General features: G+C 36.7%; 1 protein-coding gene across 1 annotated transcript in view; it reads left to right on the top strand.

Annotated features, from left to right (window-relative positions):
- The first annotated feature begins 1,677 nt into the window (after positions 1 to 1,677).
- The window catches only part of LOC140237112 (angiopoietin-1 receptor-like), a 29,120-nt gene continuing 12,423 nt past the window's right edge, over positions 1,678 to 18,374 (top strand). Inside the window, exons 1-8 of the mRNA XM_072317051.1 lie at positions 1,678 to 1,873; positions 3,692 to 3,826; positions 8,092 to 8,253; positions 11,129 to 11,260; positions 12,623 to 12,781; positions 13,448 to 13,576; positions 14,708 to 14,854; positions 16,651 to 16,965. Of these exons, the coding sequence (XP_072173152.1) occupies positions 1,678 to 1,873; positions 3,692 to 3,826; positions 8,092 to 8,253; positions 11,129 to 11,260; positions 12,623 to 12,781; positions 13,448 to 13,576; positions 14,708 to 14,854; positions 16,651 to 16,965 (1,375 nt within the window). The remainder of the gene's footprint in view (positions 1,874 to 3,691; positions 3,827 to 8,091; positions 8,254 to 11,128; positions 11,261 to 12,622; positions 12,782 to 13,447; positions 13,577 to 14,707; positions 14,855 to 16,650; positions 16,966 to 18,374) is intronic.

The raw sequence follows: 18,374 nt of genomic DNA, 5'->3' as shown, positions 1-18,374 counted from the left end.
CGAGCCTCAGTCCGCTCCAAAGATAACATGTAGCTCCTCGGCTAGAGAGCCAAAGGTAAAATGTACCTTCGCCATCGAAGCAAGATGGTGTCCCAGTCGAAAACGTTTTAATAATCACGGACGTTCTTTTTTTCTAGGAGGTTCGTCTAAAAATGTTATTTTGGTTCCTATTTGACAAAGGGTGGGCAGAAACTCAAAACAAACATATCATCGTGTGGCTAGATCTTAGTTGATTACGACTCAGAACAATATCGCCAATAACGTTTCATGGGCTACGATCTTTATTAGAAAATAGCGGAAGCACGTCCGTGACGAAAACTGACTATAATTTTGCATAAAAGAATGTTACGTCCCATGTACAGCCAGCAGACGTACAATTTTTGCAGGATATGTTCATTAGGCGGAACACCAAATTTTCGTATACATTACAGTTGGGACAGCAAAGTAGAATTTGCAGCAGCGATAGAAATAAAAGCATCACGGACGTTCGTCTGTTTAGGGCTTTGATATTTCAATTGTTCTCTGTAATTTTATACGTGCTCATAAAGTTCTTATAATTTTGTGGTACATACCCATGATATGTCAGATCCAGAACATGGTCAGATATTAGATGCCACGTACCATAAAAAAGGCACATCATTAGTTTGAAAAACAAAAATTATTGTGAAAATAGCGTTTTTACCGCATTTTTACACTTTAAGTCCTTGTCAAATGAAAAATATCAGGCAAAAGTCAACCAAACCATACATTTCCTGAAAGGAAATTTACCAATCTTTGAGATGACATGAAAAAATCTGGTTTTGTAGATCATGCTGACGTGTTCTAAGGGAAAGAATGTCATAAGGTGCGAAAATTGGCAATTGTACATCGTTCAAAATTCTCACCCATATATATGCCTACATGTACCAATACTCCTAGATTAACTTCATCTTCTCACACTCGTGACAGCACAAGTTAGATATAGACGTATATTTCAAGAAGACAGACAAAGAATTAAAGGAAAATTTGATAATCATAACCTTGACTTCCTAGAACTGGCCGACACACTCAGAGTGAAGCGCTCAATGGCCAGATAAATTGTGGCCACATGCACTATCTTCGGACTGGCAGACTCAATAAGAACATTGAAAAAAACATTGTTGCCAAAATCTTTAAAATAAATACGAAAATATGAAGTGTATTATAACTATGTTGTATAAAATAAAGAAAGAACCAAAGCATACACATGTGTGCTATATTTACTGCAAAAGATGTGATGTTAAATTGGGTCCCCAAAAACGAATTCGAATGAGCGAGTGCTGCATATACGTGATCACGTGATCATACCATTCTAATCTGAAGGAACGAATAACGAAATGGTGCTTGTTTTACGAATTTAAATTGAAAAAGCGTTGATTAGAATGGGGTTAAAAGTATTTTGAATGCTCCAAAATGAATTTGAAAGAAGAGATCATGAAATTGAAATACCGAACATGGATTGTCATCTACGCTAAATTTTGCTAAATTGAATGCAGCAATAAGAAATTGGACTGCCAAATGTGCGAAATTGGCCGGGAAAACCTATACCATGCCTATATGCTCAGTGCTCGTGATTACCTTACAGCCCAGTTTCGTTCTGTGGATAACAAGTTCACTAGAACGTTGAGCGTGGGCGACAATACATCATTGACGATCGACATGAGGAATTCCGAGTACTGGTTAAACAGTTTGGACACAGTTTGGCTAAAAGATGGGAGCCCTCTAGATATCGGTGAAGCCTCCGGTTCTTCTTTGTATTTGCCTGGGCCAATCAATGCGTCGTATGCAGGTATATACGAGATACATCTTCCTGGTCAGGAGGATCGAAAAGGATTCTACAGGCTGATCGTAAGAGGTAAAGTGATGATAGAAGGTGACAGTAGCAGCAATTGTGATGCTGATGGAAATATTGCTGATGATACCCTTTAAGAGGGATGACGATAGCGAAAAAGGCAAACAAACCATATCTTACTTCTGCAAACTTTCTTTAACTTTGTTATCTTTCTATAGTGACAATGTTTCGTATTGAGTGATGTTGTTTGTTGAAGGGGAAGAGGAAACCTTTATTTTGCTTACAGAAATTTCAACAAGAATTCTTTTGTGATTTGCAAGTATGACAACAAATTTAATATATATAGATATTATCTATTGTTTGTTCCTTTGTGTCTTCTCGTCTTTATCTATTACAAATACAACCCCTCCCCCATTGTCTCACATGACAAAATTCTTTTCTCTCTGCACATTAAACGTTTCTCCCACAAAATCCCTTGAAATTAATTTATAAATTGAAATTATGGCTATCCTGTAGCATTTGGCATTCTTTAAATAGACGAGAACATGCTCGCATGTTCCATTGCACTCTTATAAAAATTTTGCCTGTTTCTTTGTTTGATTATTTTTGTTGTATATTTAATATTGTAAAAGTAAATTATGAACATATTAAGAATCGAATGTGCAAAGTGTCGAATAAAACAAATACTTAATACGAAAATTCATATTATGTGAAATACGAGGAATTTACATGGACGCATTGCTTGTATAATATGTCGTATAGATTCGCAAATTCTATACCAGTGTGTATGTGTGTATGTGTGTAAGAACAAACTTCAGAAATGAAAAAAATGGTACCATCTTGACGAGAACTACATAGCTTTGTACCTCAATACCAGATGATAAATGAGGCTGCAAACGTTTTCTTCAAAATTCAAAAGGACGATCGTTATGTTTGGAAATTCTGGAAAATTTTGAAAACACGCGAATAATGGTAAAACTGCAGTCTTCCTATGAGAAGTAGGAAAACTCCCCTTGAAAATTTCAGGACTCTAATGAAATAAAGTGCGTTGCTCTGAGATCTTTCATGAAAACTGCATGATGCTATCTCTGTTGACGTGGCCAAGAGGCAGTAAATAACGTGCAACGAAGTCTGTACTGGACTGATTTATGCCAGGGGTTGAACAAGCCCTCTATAGTAGCTGAGTACTAAGAAGGACTCTACTGTGGTGTAAAATGATCAATGAAATCACTTCAAGAATATAATCTGGAAAACTGACACAGACCAGAAAGAAATGAATTATATATAGTATATTCTTCATTTCTGACTGTTGTCGTCATTGTCGTTTTACGCATAATGTAACACGAGATTAGAACTAATAATTAATCAAAAAAATATCCCTGTCAAATACGTGCAAGAAAAGAACGGTGAAGTAAAATGGTCGTATACACCATGATGCAATTCGTCATTTTGATAGATTGCAACAACAATGCTGTGAAGGTGTGCTGAAATGCATTTTTATGACAAAGAGTACAAGTAAAGGCAACAGACAAAGAAATGGCGGACATTTCATTATCATTATTAATATTATATCTGGAAACCTGAAATCTGCCTTCGAAATAAAACGTGACTAAAGAGCTAATTTTGACAGTAGCGGTAAAAGATGTTTATTGATGTGGTGAGCTGTTACGAGTGACGAGTCGATAGTTATGTCTCTAATTTTCAGGAACTGCGTTTTATGATTATAAAGTCCCATTCGGCCGTTTTATAAACACAGCAATTATTTTTTTTTCCTTATATTTCCCCTCCTAAGGTTTTAAGGTTAAAAGGGTTCCTAATGTTGTTTCGTATCTTTTTCGCAATAAAGTGATTGACTGACTATGTAGAAACTTTCTTGCACAGCTTGTCAAGCAGGAAAGTACGGCCCACCTCACTGTCGGGGTGTTTGTGACAAATGCTACAACGGGGGAATCTGCGATGACATATCTGGCCGATGCATCTGCCCAAATAATTTTCGAGGACCAAACTGTCTTGAAAGTGAGTTTGTAGTGAACATCGAGCAGTCACGAAAAACAAAAATCATTTAGTGGTCTGATCTGTTCTGTATTCTGAGCTTTTCCAATGTTGATATACCATAAATATGTCCCCCCCCCCCGAAAAAAAAAGAAGAAAACCCCATTTGATTTGCTTCAGTGGTCAAAGAGAAATGGGGATTTTTCTCGAGCATTTCAGGAATCCCTCGCCTCCAAGTTCTGTCTATTGTGTTTACACATTAATATGCAGTTCCAAGAGCATCCCAGCGCTAAACTGGGAAGAATCCGCCTCATGCCATGCTTTACAACAATCCACATTTCTCTGTGACCGCTTAACCAAATTGAATGGGGTTTTCTGCAAAATAAAGCTAAGATGTTGTACGTTAAGACTCTGAAGTAGCATTTAGATGGTTTAATCATATTAGGGGTTATCAATGCAAAATATGATTGTAATTTTCTCTTTAGGACATACTGTAGGTTTTCGGATCAAGTTCATACTTTTGTCATTTAAATTCCTATTATGAGCACTATTCACGCATCCCACGCTCGCAGCACTGAATCAGCAGTCAAATTCAAAATCCGACCAGTTGAATTCACAATCAGAGCATTCAATTTCACTGTCGGAGCATTCAAATCTAAGAGAGGAGCACGCATTTCAGCAGTGAGCATTCAAATTCATCTTAAGCTGCCGACGGAATCTCGTTGGTCGTTCAAATTCGCGAATAGGCAACCAAGTTCCAAATAAGTGCTTTCAATTTAAAAAAAAAGTCCCGAATTTAGTTAGTGTGGGGTCGTGTATGCGTGTCTTTTTTATTCAGCTTTTAATATTTGTGGATTTATGATTGATATTGTGTATTTCGCAGCATAGGTCCACCTGTCCATTGTAAAATTTGAACTCGTTCTACGTGAGAAGGAATACACTGACACATTTGGCACGGTTTAGGCCTATAGATTATGCAAGGGAAGGTTGATTGACTACCTTGTAAAATTGTAATTCAAGTTTCCATTCCGAGCTGTCGCCAGCTTGAGATGAATTTGAGTGCTCGTTGCTGAAATGCGTGCTCCTCTCTTAAGTTCGAATGCTACGATAGTGAATTCGAATGACCGGATTTTGAATTTGATTTCTGATTCAGCGCTGCGAGCGTGGAATGCGTGAAACTGAATGTTCGGAATAGGAGCTTAAATGACAAAAGTATGAAATAGACAGGGAAAATCTGTAGTTATTTTATTCAAAAAAAAAAAAAATAACTGCTTTCAGTAGAAATACAATAGCTCTTATGAAAATTGCCGTACTATGGCCGATCTAAACTCATGCGAAACACAGGTGAGTGTTATACGTTCTATAATATTGCCACCATTTCTATTGAGACGTTAAAAGCGTCTATTTAGTATATTGCTGAACATTTGAATGACAATACAGTGCGTATCAGAAAAAGGTAATCCAAATTTGAAGGACTACTTTTTCATTGTTGTCAGCTATGGAGAGCACAATGTTGACAAATGTCATGCATGGCTGAGTACATGAACTTTAAAGACAACAATGACAAATTGCGCTTTTTACAAGTTCGCGTGTACTTAAAGGGAAGATAAACCCCAAGAACAATGTGGATTGAGTGAAAGCAGCAACATTAGTAGAACACATCAGTGAAAGTTTGAAGAAAATCGGACAATCGATGCAAAAGTTATGAATTTTTAAAGTTTTGGTGTTGGAACCGCTGGATGAGGAGACTACTAGAGGTTATGACGTATGAGTGGACTACAATATCAAGAAAATATAAAGAAAATACTACAAAAATCAATTTTTCATGAAAATTACAAATTCCATCAACTTGATATTGACATATGTTAAGGATAGCAATTATTCCCCCTGCTTTCCGAAAGCGGTTGGTCCACTGCTCTTTCATAATTCTAGAAAAGTGAATTTTTGTTGAATATCCTTTATATTTTCTTTGTATTGTTGTCCACTCATACGTCATATCCTCTAGTAGTCTCCTCATCCAGCGGTTCCAACACCAAAACTTTAAAAATTTATAACTTTTGCATCGATTGTCCGATTTTTCTCAAACTTTCACTGATGTGTTCTACTAATGTTGCTGCTTTCACTCAATCCACATTGCTCTTTGGGTTTACCTTCCCTTTAAGGTTATTGTGAAGAAACAATAAATGTATCACTGCGTGGATGAGATCTGTCAATGGAGCCAAATAGGTCCAGCCTTTACGAATGCAGGTTCGTGTTTAGGGTTTCTCCTAACATTTTATCGTTCATAACCATTAACATGGCCACCTGTCGGATAACTTGGTCACTCCCACAGAGGTCAACCCACACAGTCCATTTTTCTCTGTTCATATTTAACACATAGCTCGCAGCGACAAACCATGTCTTGAATAAATGAAGAGAGAAAAATGGATAATGGTTTAGCGGAAGGACGGATGTTTTGGGAAGGACCAAAATTATCGACAACGTGGCCATCTTAAATGTTAGGCCTATGAACCATAAAAGGCTAGACGAAACCCTTAACACGAACCTGCAGTCGTGCAGGCTGGCCTGATGATTGGACCACTTTCATTGACAGATCTCATCCATGCAGTGAGACATGCATTTTTCCTTCGGAATAACACACAGACTTAGAAAAAGTGCAATTTCTCATTGTTGTCTTTAAAGTTCATGTGCTCAGTCATGCATGACATGTCAACATTTAATCTAGTGTCAATGGAAAGAGGAAGAGTTCCCCTTTGCTTTCAAAGAACATTGCTCTCTCTATAGCTGACAATTATTGTAGCCATCAAAAGTTGGATTACATTTTTTTTCTTGATACGCACTGTATTCAAAACAGAACAAACGATGTGGAACTATGCGCTTAAGCTGTTTAGTGTGTTTAGATTAACAGGAAAACTTATCTTATTTCAACTGTCTCTGCTATTTAACGACCCATTAATTGTCTTATATCAACACTATGTAGTCTTTAAGTATTTTGTGGGAAAAGTGAGTATGGAAAATTCGGCGTCTTACAGACCGCGATGTCCACTCTCTTGAAGGGTCTTCAAGTATTTACCATAGAGATGGATGTAAAAGAAAAACAATTAATGAACTTAGATTAAACAATATCAGAGACAATGGTAATCCTATCATATGCTAACATTCAGCTGGAATTCTTAAACCTGGAGACAAATGTATAGATTAAACATACAACAAACTAAGAAGACTTATAGAAGACTTAAAAACAACATCTTCACTCTGAAGGGGTAGGTTGTACAAAGGAGTTAGCTCCTTTTGTCGTACTATACACGTGAAATTATATCAACATGAACATTTTTGTTCAGTATCTTAATTCCTTCTTCTTTTCTTTTTGAGGGTTATTATGATTCTAAATGTTTTGCTTTTGTTTATTTGTCTGTTTTTATACATATTTTCTATCGTTTTCTATAAAATGTATTCTGTCAATGTATAATTTTTAATCAACACGGATTCGCAGAACAGTCACTGGCTAATGTGAGTGATCTCTGGTTAAATGAAACAAAATTAACTCAGACTCATATCCTTCTGTAACAGTGTTCCAAACCAGGAGGATAGAGCGAGTACGGTCAATTAACATGCTGAATGTCGTAGTGAATAACGAACGGCAATGCCTATCGTTGGAGATGTCATGAGTAAAATTTTTGCATTGAGAATCCAGTTGTGTAAATCTCATTCTTCTTCTTCATTGACATTTCCATTATCATTTGACATTTCCATCATCTTAATTGTTTAATTTCCCGATAAACTTGGATACACATGTACTTGCCAGATGAAAAATCAATATCATAATACTAAGTATAATCATTACTCATCATTTTCTGCAACAAAAAGTATGATAAAGGATTTTTAAAAATGTTTGTCAGAAGTTCTCTGTACTTTGTCATGCATATATGTGCTGTTCTTAAAATGATTAAATCACTTACATAGAAAACGTGGTAGCGACAAATATCATCTTTTTGTTATTGCATCTGAACGCTAATTTGCCATAACTTTCCTTTGTTTTGTATGTCCCTTTCACTCGCTAAATATTTAACGTAATTATATTTTATAATATTTCATGTAATCCTTTATCATTTGATTCTATAATATCAACTATAGGCTGTGCTTAAATATAAAGATCAATTTTTCCTGGCATGGAGATGATAACTCGCTGGCTTCGACGAATTTGCTTTCCAAATGACTATAAGATGCACTCTTTAATGTTTTTGTATTTGACGACGTTCTACCACGCTCTACCAACAACCTTCCACCAGTCTGCAAACGATTTGGGGGAAACAGATTTGGATATAACTGCGACAAAAGATGCACTTACCAATCAGATCCCTCGGGCCCTTGTCAGAATTACCTGTTTTGTCTACCTGATCCTTTCGGTTGTTCTTGCGACGTTGGAGTTCACGGATTCGCGTGCGATCAAGGTGCGGATAAGGGTCAAACTATTACTAGGCCTAAAGATAATCTTGGAAAAGTGAAGCAACACCATGTGGTGGGTACACTACCAGAATATGTATTTTTGGTAATTAATGTGATGTGCACAACATGATGGAAACAACTATCAACTGAAACGAATTGAACTAAACTGAAGAGAATTTTGTCCTATACGGTTGGACGGAAATACAACAGAGGAACGCTGGAGAAACGGTGTTTAATATGGTTATTCTCACTGCTGAGCTTTGGGCATTTTCACATTTAATTGAACACACTAGGCTAGTTGTTATCAAACGCATTATTTAGAGAAGGCATTCTCGGAGGAAAAGGACGAGATTTTCAAAGTTAGGCTTTCCTTTCATGTTATTCTGCTGTTTTTTTAAACAGATTGTATTCGATTTAAACTAATGGTATAGTATTGTTTGAGGTTAGAATTCAGCTTCAAACTTTTTACGAGACTCTTTGAAATTACTCTATATAGAGAGGGCACAATTCTAACAGGAATTTAAACTTTATTTGATGAAAATCGGTTTTGAAATGGCTAAGATATCTGAATACAAAGCAAAACACAATTAAAGATTTAAGATTAAAGATGGGTCCCACCTTTTATTAGGATTGCTTTTGGGGGTTATTTCAGCCATTTGTTTGTTTGTTTGTTTAATAGATACTTTATTTTCTGCAAATCAACAAATCAATCAGCAAATCAATATACACAAGGCACATGATCATGAACATGTGGGAAATATACAAAATAGATTCAAAACAGAGTCGTTTGACTTGCGTAAACAAAGATATAAAAGGTAATTAATGATACAATATACAGTATGCATGTCTATGCAGCGGGGTTTACAACAATTATAATTATGGAGCGATAATGGAGAGGGCCGCCATTGTAAGCATAGCTTGAAAAGATGGCCGGCCAGAGGAAAAAGTAGGGACGTATACTAGTTTCGTAATACTACAATACAATACAAATTCTGCTGCGAAGATAGCAGGGGAAAAACGTGATGGTGGTGGACGTGCGTGCAAGTGCTAGAAAGTGCAGAAGGGCAGATATGCTGGAATGTAGAATAATCGAATTGGTTTGCTGAAAGAGGGAACGGTATGCGATGTTGCTATTTGGGAGACCAACATTAATCATATGAATTATTTGTTTTTGATTTGTATTTGAAGTATACTGTGATAAAATGTGCTTCTTTAAGTTTGCTTTAAATGAAAACAAGGAGGCACACTGTTTCAACTCCTCAGGAAGAGTGTTCCATGTATCCGGACCGTGATGTCTAATCGATTTTTGAGCAAGTAAAAGCTTTGGATTACTTGAATGAAAATCATGGGAACGACGGGTTGGGTATGAATGAATATGGTCATTGGTTACTAAGGCATTATGAAAAAATGGTAATAAATTTCGAGTGTGTTTATACATGAATATAGCAGTTAGATATATATGTATGTCATGGGCTTTTAAAGTTTTTAGGCGATGAAATATAGGATCGGTGTGAGCCAAAAAATTTGAGTGTGTGCATATACGAAGAGCCTTTTTCTGAAGAATAAAAATTGTATTTAATTTACTTTTGCTACAGTTGCCCCATACAATATTGCGATACATTACATATGGTAAAAATAAAGTGTTATATAACATTATTAAATTCAATACCAATCTTCGTCAAATAAACTTTGAATTCCTTTTAGAATTTATGATGCTTGTTGATATTTGATAACAGGTTGGCGTTATCTATAATACACACAAAACAAATCATCATTAAAATACATAGAAACCTTGAAGCCCATCTCAGCTGAAACTGTACTATCCCTTTAAGTTAATTTAATTTAAATTCGTTTTCATTTTCGACAGAACATGAGATACACCTTACCTTTTTATCAACGACAAAGAATAATGTTAATTCCTCATTGTGAAAGGAACAGGTGACCAATAGTGTCCAAATGATAATACGTCATTGTCCTAACGAAACATGGTAATGCATCACGGAGGAGATATAAATGCAATGAACGAAAAGTTCGGCGACCCACAATTAAGAGTCAATGCTTGCAATTTTATGGTAGGCCTACATCTATTAAAAGAAGAAAACTAGTGGAAACCGACTAAAGAGCAAGACTGACATGAGAACAGGATAATAATTGAAGCGAGACTGATGTATAATAATATGACAACAGAAGAGACAATTAAATGCAATTGGAGACTGCAACCGGCATAATTATGTCGAGATGTACTTTTGTAGCATGAAGAATGAAGTAAATGACAAAAATTTCTGGAATATCGAAGGGAGACAAAGCTGTAATATTTGCCCTTGAGTGTGTAAAAGTAGCAATAAGAGGAAGAAGAATGTAGATTGATTTTTAAAAATGACAAATAACAAGCTGACAAGCCTATTCGATTCTTATATGGAATTCTGCATTGATCTATCATTCTAACACAGTGATTTTTCTTTAACAATGTACGAAGAACCATGCACAGATGATGCATGCACTCACGGAAAGATTCAAAATGCAGTTACCCAAATACGGCCGTGGCAAACATACTGCATGTTAGTTGCTGAGTTTATAACTCAGTTGATCAGAAATACCATTTAATTAAGAATATCATGACATAATAAATTATAACCCGTAGTGTTTCAAAATACCACTTCGGAACGTAATAATTCTCATGATTAACTTAGTTCCTATAAAGGAAGTTTACGTAAGATCCTTCAAATCCACAATATCCATAAACTTGTAAACGTCGCACAAGTTGTAAACTCGATGGGGAAAAATACGCAGCGATTTGAAATCTAGTCGCAATAAAATATCGCGTAAAGCGTATGGAGGTTTATGTTAATGATTATCGTAAATCCTTCAATTCTTACACAGAATGTGAAAGCGGGAAGTTTGGAGCAGATTGTTCGCAGACGTGTCATTGTCAATCGGGAGGCTGCAATCGATATTCAGGGATCTGTGATAGCGGATCATGCGCGGAAGGATATACGGGAGACAACTGTCAGAGTATGTGAGAAATGTCAGCCCTCATTTTCGTCCTTAAAAGATACATTTCCGTGATGTCGCAGTTTGACTATAATCCTCATAAGACATGACGAGTCTTTTTTTTTTCCATTTTATTGTCCTGTAATAAAATCCATTATTGACATTGTTCATGTCATTTGATTCTGCTGCAGAATCTACTTCCCCTTTCAGTAACCCTCTTGGCTCGGACCAGGAGCGGACCAGGAGCGGACCAAGTCGAAAATTTCGAGTTTATGAATGTGTTGGGGCCAAAGTGGCCCGCGCCAGGTGCGGACTACTTTGGCGATGCTGCATCTAGCACCAGGGGCGGACCAGGCGCGGGCCTGGCGCTGATCGAAGAGTTTGATATGAACGATAGCAGCGTCAGGCGCTTGCCAAAATTCTTTTCACGGTCAAAGATCACAGCTTACGCTGCTCAGCTCGTAAGCGCGCGGCACGCACATCAAATATCGCGCGAAAATGCACTTTTGCTCTAACCATGAGGTGTTCAGTTACCATGGCAGTTATCCCTTACTGACCGAATTTATGAATGGGCCGTCGTAAAAGTAGCGCGGCTCTGCTATAGTTACAATTTTTAATGCTTGGCGCGGGCTAATTTAGCTCGGACCAGGAGGGGGCCAAAAATGCATGAGTTACTGAAAGCGGTATTAATCTCGGAAAGAATAACTGATTTTCGACTTGGTTCGCTCCTGGTCCGCTCCTGGTCCGAGCCAAGAGCGTTACTGAAAGGGGTCTGATTCTCATCTTTTTTTTTTCAAAATGTTGGAAAGATTAAATTTCTTTTTCTCATTTGGATTGATTTTTTTATGGCTGATTTTATCATTTTACCTTGTAAAACCAAAGACGTATATTAAGAGTAGTTGCTAGTGTAGTTTATATTACTAAATTGAGATTATCATTATCATCCTAGGGATTTGATCCATTTATTCATTCTCATCATTTACTCCTCTTGCGTCTTTCTGTCTGTCCGTCAGTCCCCTCCCCCTTTCTCTCTTCTATTTAAGCATCTGATTCAAATAATTTTCTTTGAATGTTATGGTCTTGTACAAAATGTGACGGTTGCCACCTTTGAGTATTGTGTGCTTTAGAGTTGGGTGAATCATCGGATCACTCAGATCACAAAGTAGAAATCCCGCCTTTTTCAGATACACGTTTGTTATCATTAACGAATTGTGTAATTGCGGTATATTATACGTAAGAATCATTGTGAAATAGTTGAGATAGCAGTCATAATACAGTCATATAATGTTAGTAATGTTAAATAGGGACGCATTTTGCGGAATCTATGCACTGCATTTTATGCATTGCTTGCACTGCTACACTTTGCATATTAATGTTTTCCAGTTCCGGCTTTTTGTGAGCGAGGTTACTATGGACGGAACTGCACAAAGAAATGTCACTGTCTGAACGATGAGGCTTGCAACAGAAATTCTGGAGAGTGCCCTTCGAAGTGTGCTGTAGGCTATAAAAATGTCTCCATTGACAACTTCCGTCGTTGCAGAGGTAAAATTCAAGAAATGTATGAAAACTGAAATTATTTTTTTCGTATTTTTATGATCCAATCCGTCTTCTTAAATCCGTTTATGTTCCTTAACCCATATAATTATGTAATGATACCGTCACACAGAATGACCATAGATACGCCCCCCCCCCCTTTCCCCGCTTTGTGACCAGCTGTATCAATGGAAATCAGAGTCAGGTTGCTCCTCCCCTATTCCTCCTCCTCCTCCTCCCCTCTCCCCTACCCTACCATCTCCCCTTTCCTTCCTTTCTTCATTTGCTTGTCCCTCTTTACTCCCCAATCCGATTTCCCAACCTTTCCTCAGTATCGTCCCTTCCCCGAACTCTTCATTCCCTTCTCCATCCCTTCGTCATACAATCCCTCACTCCCTCCCCCTCCTCATCCCTATCAACTCCTGTAGCCTATTCCTTCTCACTTCCTCTTCCCTACTACTCCTTCCCTCTATCTTTCCCCTCCCCTCCCCTCTACTTTCTCTTCTCACGAACGTCTACATTCTCCTCTCCCTCTTTTCTTTCTTGCCTAATGTCTAACCAACTATCAGAAATGGAAATAGTACAATACACGAAGCAGATGATATTATTGAATCTCCGGGCTTTTGCGCCAAAGAAAAAGTCTCAAGATTAGAATCATTTTTTTCTTTCTTTCAGCATGTCCAAGAGGCTCCTATGGACACGAATGTGTCAAGCGATGCCACTGCCCCAAGCCTGTATGTGATAATGTGGATGGATGTAATGGACAGTGTGACGAGAACTGGTTGGGCCCAGATTGTCGTAGTGGTAAATTCATTTCGTATTAATCGATTCCTCGAGAGAGTTTGGTGTTATGTGCTTGCTAGGATGGTTTTCATATTATCTGAGTTTACATTTGAGTGAGTTTTGGAGTGTTTGTTTTTGTTCGTTTATTTGTATTCATGTGAATGTATTTCCTTTTTTTCATTGTAACATGTCTTGTACTACCTTGTATGAATGAGGTGCGCTTATTAGCCCGCGTCAAGAACGGCTCCTGGTAATGGTCGTGTGTCAGAGGAATTTGTCCCTTGTAGACATGAAAATGGATTTAAGATACCCAACGATTCAAATGCATCTGAGATAGTAAAAATTAACAATAAACATTGCTCCAACTTATTGATAAATTGCCCTACATGGACATAAACAACGAATTAATCAGAGTGTTATTAGTAGCTATGATAGAAAAAGCATGGACCATTTCATAACAGATTTTAGGATAGCAACCCTTGCAGAATAGCAACTTCCCATAGCAACAGCCAGTTAGGAAGCTTAATCCTTTTCGTTGCTATGACAATTGCCATTCCAGCAAGACTTGCTATCATACCGACTTTTTATGAAATGGGGCCCAGATCATCGGCAGGCGTCTTTTTCACTGGACCACCCACTTTCCGACCGAGAGCTAGTGCTGGTTTCTATAGCAAACAGCGGGTACTGCGTAAATGACTGCGAGTTCTGCTTACTGCAACTGCTTGACAATTGTCTTTCATTGTTGATTCGAATTCAGCCTGAGTATTATGCAAGCCAATAATTTTTCATGATTATATTACTGACTATAACATAGCCAGTATATATGTTGTATATAGGCCCTATATATATATATATATATATATATATATATATATATATAATGTAGGGCAATGTGTCAATCAGTTGCAATGACGATAATGACTGTAATGATAATAATAATAATAATAATGATAATAATAATAATAATAATAATAATAATAATAATAATAATAATAATTACATTTATACGGCGCTTTATTTGGGTGTTTCTGAGCAGTAAAACACAAAAGTTAACATTCATTGCATAAAGAAAAGACGAAATATACGTAAATGTCTAGTAAAACATGATTTTGTGTGATGGCGCCTTATAATTCTTATTGCTTTCTACGATAGGTATTACAAGCGTCTTCTCCACCAAGGTCAATCCTGGTCAGCCATCACAGATCAGTGTCTACGTCACTGTAGAAGACGACGCAGTAGGCTATCTTTCGCTTACTATGGATCTGCCTGATAGTACCCTTCCTTCTCCCATTGATGATGGTACTGTTATACGTAGGAGTCGTTACGTCTATTTTCCTGTCGAAAACGTGACAGACGGAGCAGTATACACTTTTACTTTGAAATCTACCGTCGGGGAAGATACAGTTTCAAGAAGTATCGACGCAAACGTGTACAGTAAGTTGATCTGTTGTATCATTCAACTCACATTTGGGACATCCCTAAAGAGATGGCCTTGCACGATCAAGAAACGTCAATCATTATCAGCAAAAAAAGAAAGAAAAAGAAAAAAAAAAGAAGGATTATTGATATAACAATAAACATGTGTAGAGTCAATGAAATACCTTGGCATGGTTGTAGACCCAAGTTTGAAATAGAACACACAGATTGATACAATCTATGCACGTTCCAGTTGGCTGTTTGGTCTGTTTTCTCGTTTACTTGTTGCAGTCATTTATCAACTTGATATGCAAGGATATTACTTCCCGTTCTCGATATCAAAAGTGCAATTTAATGTACTACCATGGCTCAATACACAGACTCATTGCAAAAACTTCCAAACACGCTGGCATAATTATATTAAGAATAAGTCCGTTTAGAAACGCCTGTTTACTTTTGGAAGCAATGATTTAAAAACATTTCAAGATATCACATTTGATGCATAAAGTGTAGGTTTGTTGTATCACAAAACGTCCTACCATTATAAAATTTTCACAATAAAGCTTAAGATATAAGGAGATATCAGTGTTTTTCTTACTAAATCGTAACTGCAGGAGGTTTAGTCTGTAAACATTTTCATTATCACTATTGTTCCCATTTTTGTGTATGTAACAATACTTAACATTGATTATAAGGATTCAAATTTTTACAGTTGTTGTTTCTATCCCTAACTCACATTTTAGAAGTATTTTAAAGCACTCATGTTGGGTTTTTGTTTCATGTGCAAATGGTGAATATTTAATTGTTAATGTCTTTAAAACACTACATAAACCTGTATATAAGGTGGAAATAATTGGTAACCAGACTCTGTTATTTTAAGCACCATGGTATTCAAATCAGTTAATGATTATAAATTACAGGAATCTTTCCATTTTTGATCAGAATTGTTATTCACATAATGTTACAATAGGACCTTTACTTAGGTGTTCAACATTTGTAACTTCCTGATGAATGATTGAAACTAATTAAAGCAATCTTTCAGTTTCACTTCGCTTGTACATGAGCTGAACTTATTCAACTCGTCCACTTTCTGTACCCTGCCCATGTTCTCTACGAATAACCCAAAATTCAGAATATTATAATTATTCTACCTCAGCAGAAAATAACATTAGCATATAATGTCCGTCAGTTTCCATTTTAACAGCTATAGTATACAATGTACTGCGAATACATGAACCCACGGAAAGAACTGCTTCATAATACAGAAGAAGCTGAATGGGTGTTCATTTCCGATATCATTGGTGATTCTGTTAATTCATTTCAATTGAATCCTTGTTCCTATATGCTATAAGTTATCATGTAACAAACTGATATGAGAGATGATATACAAGCAGGGCTAAATTTTAGCTGCCGACAGTAAATAAACTGTTTTGTATTCTCTTGGTTACATATATAACAACCATTATTACAGCGCGGTATAACAAGAGAATTTCAGGTGCCAAGTCTTTCTAATACAGGAAGGTGATACTTGCATCACTAGATTGAAACACGTGGTAATCTCGGAGGCATTTAACCCTCGCGTATTTTTATTGAACATTTGGTGTATATCATTGTTATACTTCACAACAAACTATGTCGTTCTTGTGTGATGTTTAAGCAAGTTCATCTTTGATTTCTAGCTCTGCCGTTTCTAGAAGACCCTCCGAATGTTAGAGCTGTGAACTCCACAACAGTGAGACTGAGATGGAACGCTATCTCTGGTGACACTCCATTTGTGGCGTTAATTGGTTACACACGAGAACGAAAAGACGATTACGATAATATGACATGGGTGGAACACGAGAGGGTCGCCTTGTCCAGGGGTATGACGTCACTCCTCGTAGGCGGATTGTTAGCCGACACCGAGTATGATGTCGCGGTATCCATGGTCAGAGAAGGACCCGGTGGAACGGGGGCGCCATCGCCGTCAGCATCGATAAGGACTAACTGCGGAAGTAAGTCGAAATCAAATTTCGATATTTCTCTCTTTTTTTGCTACTATTTTCAATCTTTTTGTCTCCATCTAATGACTATTAATGTTTTTTTTATAATGTTTACATTATATTTTGCAAGGCTATCCAATCTCTGGATCAGTCTCTTAGATTGTTCCATGTGTACCGTGCGTATATTCAAACATGCATGTTGGTTACTTTTAAATACACATGAATTCTCATCCTCATACTATGTACATCAGCCGTGTCGGCCGTATTAAAATGTATATGTAAGAGTATATATGTGATCTTTTTACTCAACTATTTCTCTCGATCGTATCCTCTTCTTTCACTTTCAGCTTTTCTCCACAAATCAAAAAAAAAAAATTGCTTATCTAGGCATAAATTTGTTTCCTTTTCTGTCGAAATTTACGATCTCTTCTTCTCTGTTTATATTATGTATTCATTTATCAATATCTTTTATTCTACAAGAAGTCAAACAACGTTTCTCTGGTTTTTTTTTTCAAATAAATTTCATGCGTAATCACGACTTATTGTCTTTGAATAGTTGTATTTTCATTCTTGGTAAATATAGGTTTTCCCGGCCAATTTCGCACTTTTTTCATTCCAATTCCTAATTGCTGCATTCAATTTAGCACAATTTAGACTAGACGGCATGTTCGGTATTTCAATTTTATAATCTTTTCATTCAAATTCATTTTGGAGCATTCAAATTACCTTTTACATCATTCGAATCAGCACTTTTTCAGTTCAAATTCGTAAGACAAGCACCATTTCGCAAATCGTTCATTCAATATAGTCACGTGATCACGTAAACGCTGCGCTCGTTCATTCGAATTCATTCTTGGGCATCCAATTTCGCATTTGCTGCAGTCAATTTAGCAGACACGTTTATGCTTTTATTCTGATATCACCTTTGCAACAGTACTTTCAAAATAAGTGTATGTGTTTATAATGTTCGATAGCATTATTTCATTCACAGATACATTGATCTTAAGTTTGTTTTGTCAATAATTGGGAGAAGGAGGTTTCAATTTACATGATTATTTCTTTCATCTGCATGTTTTATTATTTTCATTTGGTGGGTGCTAGATTGCGTTAATTATCATTAGGAATAAATAAAAGTTCTTGGATCAGCTCTAGCCATCAATTTGTCAAGGGCATTACCCTCAAATGCTTCTATGATTCTTTCCCTGTTTCCTTGAGAGATACGCCTGTATCTAACTCGTGCTGCCATGACTGGACATAAGAAAGTGAAGTGAATCTATGGTACTGGTGCAAGCATGGCATGTATAGTTCTGATAACATGTATGGAAGAAGAGGGGCGTTACAGAACAACAAACTTGAGTTATTTAGGGTCAAAGATATATTTACTATATACTTAACAGTGTGTGGATGAAACAAAAATTCAC

The sequence above is a fragment of the Diadema setosum genome, chromosome 13 (genome assembly GCF_964275005.1).
Source record: "Diadema setosum chromosome 13, eeDiaSeto1, whole genome shotgun sequence".
Classification (NCBI taxonomy): Eukaryota; Metazoa; Echinodermata; class Echinoidea; order Diadematoida; family Diadematidae; genus Diadema; species Diadema setosum.
Note: the sequence above shows the minus strand (reverse complement) of the source record. Positions and strands in the feature narration are given on the sequence as shown.